The sequence below is a fragment of the Armigeres subalbatus genome, chromosome 3 (assembly GCF_024139115.2).
Source record: "Armigeres subalbatus isolate Guangzhou_Male chromosome 3, GZ_Asu_2, whole genome shotgun sequence".
Taxonomy (NCBI): domain Eukaryota; kingdom Metazoa; phylum Arthropoda; class Insecta; order Diptera; family Culicidae; genus Armigeres; species Armigeres subalbatus.
Window position 1 is genome coordinate 412,379,381 of NC_085141.1, and position 6,874 is coordinate 412,386,254.

General features: G+C 42.1%; 1 protein-coding gene across 1 annotated transcript; it reads right to left on the reverse strand.

Annotated features, from left to right (window-relative positions):
- Positions 1-216: 216 nt before the first annotated feature.
- On the reverse strand, positions 217-865 carry LOC134223076 (uncharacterized). The gene is made up of 2 exons (XM_062702209.1): positions 836-865; positions 217-771 (listed from the first exon to the last, which is right to left on the reverse strand). Exons 1-2 carry the CDS (start codon positions 863-865, stop codon positions 217-219), a joined length of 585 nt encoding a protein of 194 aa, XP_062558193.1.
- Between the last annotated feature and the right edge of the window lie 6,009 nt (positions 866-6,874).

Here is a 6,874-nt window from a genome sequence, read left to right on the forward strand (position 1 = left end):
CCGAAGGCAGAGGTGCCATTGGTGGAATTTGTGGCTTTGCTCGTCGGATTTTACAGAGAACGCAGCAACGACTGACTTTCTTCACGACTAGACGGAGTCTTGGGATCGCGTACAGTTGACGTATCTCGTTCACTACGGTTTCTGAGTCAGCGTGGCAGTACAGTTGATGGTATCGAAGCACCAGCAATTCCGTAACTCGGTGTTTCCGTGGGAGGATTACGGGATGGCGTACTTCGAAACAGATGCCTTCAGCGACAAGATCCGTCCGCGTTCACGTAGTATACCGGCGTTGTCCAACATGGGTACTAATCGATAGATAGAACTGTGCTTCTCAATAACCTGCTGTCTTGTTGTTTTTGGCGCTTTGTTGGAGAGCGCCATAATCTCATCGGGATAGGATTCACGCTGAACCAGTACGAAGATAGTTCTCTCTGCTGCTCGAAGTTCTTCTTGTTGTAAGTATCCGGCGTATTTCGGCTCTCTTTTGGCCGAATTGTGAAGAAAGCGAAGTGCATAAGCGATTGCCCGTTGTAGACGATTCCAGGACGAGAATCTGTCGAAGTTTATCGGTGGCTCAAACGAACAGTGATGGAGAATCGATGCGCGCATCTCTTCGGTAGTAGTAGCGGTTACTAGATCTTTGGAATAAGGCCACTCTGGTTCCGGTAGTCGCAGAAACTCGGGTCCATGGAACCATTTTCTGTTGCGGTCAAAATATGAGCCACTGTCCCATTTGGTTGCTTCATCTGCCGGGTTTAATTTCGAAGGCATCTGTGGTACCGAGATCCGAAGCGCACGCGTCTAACTCATAGAATGCCTGTCTGTACTTGCTCACCTGATAGTCATGCGGTGGGGACGAATCCATTGCATTGGTACTAATACATATTCATTACTTATACTAGAAGGTGTATTATACATACGGTCTGTATTATCTACCACATCTCCCTTTTTATAGACGGAATAATGTATTGGTATTATTATTATTCATCATACAAGAAAAATAGAAGTTTACTATTTAAGATTTATTTATATATTTATATAAAGTTATACTCACTGACATATTTTGCATAGTATTCACCTCAGCAGTAACTGTTGGTTTGCTTACGCGATCTGTCTGAACATTGGAGAGTTTTGTTGGCTGGTGTATCTACAGGAAGTTCGATCTTCTAGGCGTGGTCTGTATGGTCTGCACCCTTCTCCAAATGCAAAACATTCCTCACGTATGACTTCCCCATTTCCAACGGAAGAATTCAGACATTCAAACTAGTACGTTGTCGAGGGTTTGTTGGTCGGATTACATGAGTACATGACGTACATCACCGATCGCGATGTCACTCAGCTTTATTCGGCGATTGCCATCATCAGCGAAAGTCACTGCTGTGGAAAGGTCATACAGGTCTGTAAGCTTTGAGCGCGATTCACGATTTTGGATGAGCTCATTTGGTGTCTTTCTTGTAGTCGAGTAAGAACTATTGTTTTGCTTTCTAGAAACCTATCTATTTCGGTTTGCCATGTGCCATATAAGCATTATCAATTTTCTGTCTTTTTAGAAGAGAGGAATTTTGGCAGGGCGATTTCTTCTCAGAGATGGAGTTTGGCTGTACTCCTCGAATTCAACTGAAACAAATTGCTTTGCGTTATCTACGGTAATGGTACGCAAAGAAATCTCCACATACGGACGATATTTCAACCTTTTGATGGTCTGCTTGGCGATTATAAGTGGCATAACCTCATGATCAACGTGCTGACAGAACTAATCAATTATTATTATGATGTAGTCTTTCGCCGGTAAGGATCCTTCTAGGCCCACGTTGGGTCATCTGCATCTGTCGTGCAACCGTCTTTTCATACCTGATTGACCCAGGTGTCCTTCATGGGATACATTATTAGGGAAGTTTGTTTGCATGCGAGAGTTCAGTACGAAATGCGGAATTTCACATGGTCGTTCACCCAGTTATCAACCGCTTGTGTTTGTTTTTTACTTGCATTTTTTACAGCCTATAAATCATTATTATTTTTAGAAGCCTTCGTACCTACCGATTTATAGCGGTTTTTAGATTGATCAGACAGTTCCTTCGATATCTCTGTCATACTCTAAATCTTATGTTTTACCTGACTACGTATTAATAATTGATCGATGATTATAAACGTTGAACTCTTGCCGAGTCGCTAAATGTGACAACCAACCACCGATGTCAGATAACCCTTCAACCCTTCTAGACAACCATGAATCTGAACGTTGCTCTGGCAGCACACATGTTCCACATAGGTTACTGTAACTAATATGTGACCGGATTCAGTCACAATCAAGTTGCTGCAACCGGTTTTGTCCGACTTGTGCTGCTCGGGTAGCAGCCATAGTAACCATCTTTCAATTCTAGCCTTTGGACTGAAGTTCGTTGTGAACAATGCCTCTAACGACCGATGTTATGTTTCTAGTGTGATTGATATTCCAATTAAATAGAACTTAAAGCGTTCGATTCCTCAAATAATTACAGATGACATCTTCTCGATTAGGAAATAACACATGTTAGCTTCTGATAAACAACGCGATACAGAGCGTATATGACCTGAGTCTGCTAGTCCTTTATTTGCAGCAGCAGCACTGCTCCGCGCTCCACATCTGAAGCATCCGTAAAATGGTAAAATGGCTCGATCTTTTAGGTCAAAATATCCCAGATGTACTAGAGAAGCAGTTTGATGCTTGAGCTTGAGCTCAAAACAAAAGGTTCAAAATCGAGGCAGAAGGGTGCCTTTCGGTTTCCAAATTCGGGATGTAGTGAGAGACATATGTAACAAGCCAAATGAAACTGCGAAGCTCTTCCTTGGTTCGTGGTGATCGACATTCAGATAGCAATTTTATCACATCGAAAGATAGGAACACACAAAGAACAGATAATCTGTGCTCATTAGGCATTTCCGGTGGAATTAATTTTCCCATTGCTTAAACTTGCATTTGTTGACGTTGATACAGGCCGTATTTGTTCAACATATTTAGCGTATGCTTCAAACCGCAGATCAAAATGTTAACGTTGAAGATCACCGTATAAGGACAATCGTCCAGTATGCTCTTCTATTATCTATACAATCTATTAAATTCTGGAAAAACTTTGGGCATTAACACCGAACTATAGGCGAGTATAACAATTTAAACTCCAGTGTGTGATGAAAAAGGAAACGTCATGACTTCGCTAGTTCAACCTGCTGGAACGCGTGTTTGGCGATACTCTTTTACTTAACTCGTAGACGAGTCTCTGCGACCTATGTACAACCGAATTCAGCCGTATTTGAGTTGCTGTAACCGAATCGGTCTGAATTGTACTGCTCGGGATGTGAATAGGACATCGGCGAAGAGGCTGTATGACGGGAGGAACCAACCAACTGATAAAGTTAACTAAAAACCTTTGAGTTTCGCAAACTTCTTCAAACTTCACATGGTTGACATTCTTCCCAATCCTACTTGGCAGACCGACTTGCAAAATCCCTATTTTCCACGCTGTTGTTTTTCTCAGCAGAGACTGTTGACCACTTCGGTGACATCAAATGTGGTTTCTGTTGGAATAATTGTTTTAGATTCATTCGCCAGAGACCACTTTGAATAATCCTCTCTCTCCCCACTGTAACGTAGCATCTTTCAATTTCAGCAGCTTCTAGGTTGGTTCGTAAATTAGGTTTTACGTGGATCCAGAATCTGCTCATCAGCGATATTATTGCTTGAAAACTCCTCCTGCTGTCTTCCTCACAAGTTACCCTCAGCCTTTGTGACTTTCCGTTCAATAACAAACTTGCACATTGACTGGAAATAACGTTTCATGCGACAACGATGTCAAGTTTTATCAACAGCAGATTTTTTTTTTAGTTTTCCTTCTTTTGGTATCTGCCGAAATGTACGTATCTGGCTTTATGAACCAGAATTCCACTGCTCCGGAGTACGGATAGCTTTGCTTACTGACCATAAGACGATAGATGTCCACTTCGGATCCAGATTTCATGAAGGATTCTTGTTATTGTGCGTTTATGATTTCCGTAGCGTTGTTTGAAAGTAGGTTTCTCTTCTCCAGCCGTTTTTTTTTCTGATCCGCTTTGATGGTGTTGTTCTCAGCGTCTAAAAAAAACTCTTATCTGCTTTCTGCTGATTTTTTCAAATAGGCTCTTCATCACTCCATACCCTATTATCCTCCCAAACCAAATTATGTCACAATGAAAATAGTAGCTTAATTGGAAAATCAAACCCTTTAAAAGTCGTTTCCAAACTGATGCTTGCAACAAGTGAATTTAATCACAGCTCCATGCTTCCATATGCCTACTTGGCATCTTTCATTCTATAGTGAATTAAATCACACTTCTTTCTCATAGTGTCATAATGCTTTTGTCAGTCTACTGGTTACATCTTTGGTTCTATAGTGAATCAAATCACGCTTCTTCATGAATCACATCAGTCTCTGCTCTGAATGATAAAAAAACATTTAAACATCCGAAACATCCAAATCAATTCAGCACGCTTCCAACGGCTTCAAACGCAACGCAAGACTATGTCTTCTCTTCTCTATTCCTTTTTTTTTCCAATGCAGTGAATTGAATCACATTGTAGAACGCGATACCTCTCCTTGCAGTAGGATTGTTTAGTGAATTCAATCACATGCACCTTGCCAGAGCTTGTGCTGCTCATCTCTATGTTTTTCCTTCCGCTATCTCTTTTATCGTCATTTGTTTCGCGGTCCATTCCCCGCTACATACAAACATATACGAATCTCTTAAATGCTTAGACAACAGCGCAACTTTCCCCTGCGCTGCTGCAGACGACGAGGCGCGAAATACTCTTCACATTTGCGCGCTCTCACATGAGCACGTGGTTGTGTTAACCATATGCATAAATTAAACTACGTATTCGTGTATGATGAGGATCACGTGATGGCTCTGAATATGCCAGTGCACTTCCCAAATGTTCATATAATACTTACATTAACGCAAATGACTTGAAAAATGAGCCATTTTGTTTTTTCATGTATCATGACTTCAGACATGAGCGATAAACATAAAATAATCAATTCATAGTAATTTTTATTAACTGATGGGTTTCTACATACCTTGATATTAGTACACGCAGCTCGTTGTCCATTCAAGGTACCAACTTACCCACAATAATCACGAATGATTAAACCAAATTTAACATTACGCTCACCTTTAACAGCATTTTTTCACACAAATCACATTTATTTCTTTACTTAAACCTGATTTTTTTTTCACTGAATATGCACATTTATCTTTTTTTTCATTTCTTCCACATTCTATTTTTTTCCTGAGAACTTTATTTTTTCACCCACGCTGGTAGCTGGCTTTCATTTCATCGGTTTATTTTCGCGTAGTACTGCACTTTTTTTTCTATTCAGTAATTTTCTTTTTCATGTGAATTACTTTTAGCACAGAACCAAATTATTGCTTTTCTTCACTTTAAACATTTACCCTCGTCGCCACTTGTGGTACCGAGATCCGAAGCGCACGCGTCTAACTCATAGAATGCCTGTCTGTACTTGCTCACCTGATAGTCATGCGGTGGGGACGAATCCATTGCATTGGTACTAATACATATTCATTACTTATACTAGAAGGTGTATTATACATACGGTCTGTATTATCTACCACAGCTTCTTCTTCTTTATTGGCATTACATCCCCACTGGAATATTGCCGCCTCGCAGCTTAGTATTCACTGAGCACCTCCACAGTTGATGAGTGCGAGGTTTCTAAGCCGAGTTACCATTTCTTGCATTCGTATATCATAACTAACATAATGATATATGCATGCCCAGGGAAGTCGAGAAATTTCCAATCCGAAAATTTCCTAGACCGGACCGGGAATCTAACCCAGCCGCTTTCAGCATGGTCTTGCTTTATAGCCGCGCATATTACAGTACGGCTAAGGAGGGCCATCCCATCTACCACAGCATCCATCGCCAATCGCTTGCCGTCGTGTGCTCCAGAATCTCTCCCACCCGTAACGACACGAACTGTCGATAGTTCCGCGGGTCAGCTTGAATCCAGAACTTTCCCATGAATAATGAACGGCGAAAGAAGCCCCAATGGGTCAAACAATGACATAACACATCGCAGCACTTGCCTTTTCGTCGGCGGTGTGGCAGTACGAATTATAGTTGTCACTTCTTCACTCATCTGTGTCGAAACACTCAACTCATCGGTCGAAGGACTCCACACCATCTCGAGTACTCTTTCCTGTTTAACACCATCGATCAGGTTTATTTGTTTATCTGTCTCCGTCTGCTCTTCACCCAAACGTTCTAGCACTACATCGTTGTTCGATCGCCAGTTATGCAATTTGAATCCTCCATTACCGTGTACTAGGCGAACGTCACAAGCTACTTTTGCTGCCTCGTCTTCCGAGCCAAAGCTCGCCAAGTAATCATCGACGTAGTGGTCGTTGACAATCGCCCTCGCTGCTTCGGGATAGAGTTCACGGTGCTGTTCCGCGTTTCGGTTTTTAACAAATTGTGCAGACGCTGGTGAACAGGTGCTACCGAATGTCGCGACATCCATCAGATACACGGTTGGTTTTTCAGATGACTTCGTCCGCCACAAGAAGCGCTGCGAGTTCCTATCTTCTGGCCGAATCTGGTTTTGGTGGAACATCTCCTGGATGTCTGAGCTAACCGCCACCCCGTAGAGTCGGAAACGAAAGAGAATTGCCAGAAGGGAATACAATTGATCTGGGCCCTTGCGAAGGGCTGTATTCAGTGATACGCCATTGACTTTCGCTGCAGCGTCCCATATGACACGGACTTTTCCCGGTTTTGTAGGGTTTGTTACGACTCCAACTGGTAGGTACCACACTCTTCTTGGGTCTGCTGCTTCCATTTCAA

Coding starts and splice junctions, on each gene's coding strand:
- LOC134223076 (XM_062702209.1), bottom strand. CDS start 865: ATGGATTCGTCCCCACCGCATGACTATCAG. Junction 772..835: donor CCCCACCGCATGACTATCAG/GTGAGCAAGTAC, acceptor TCGGTACCACAG/ATGCCTTCGAAATTAAACCC.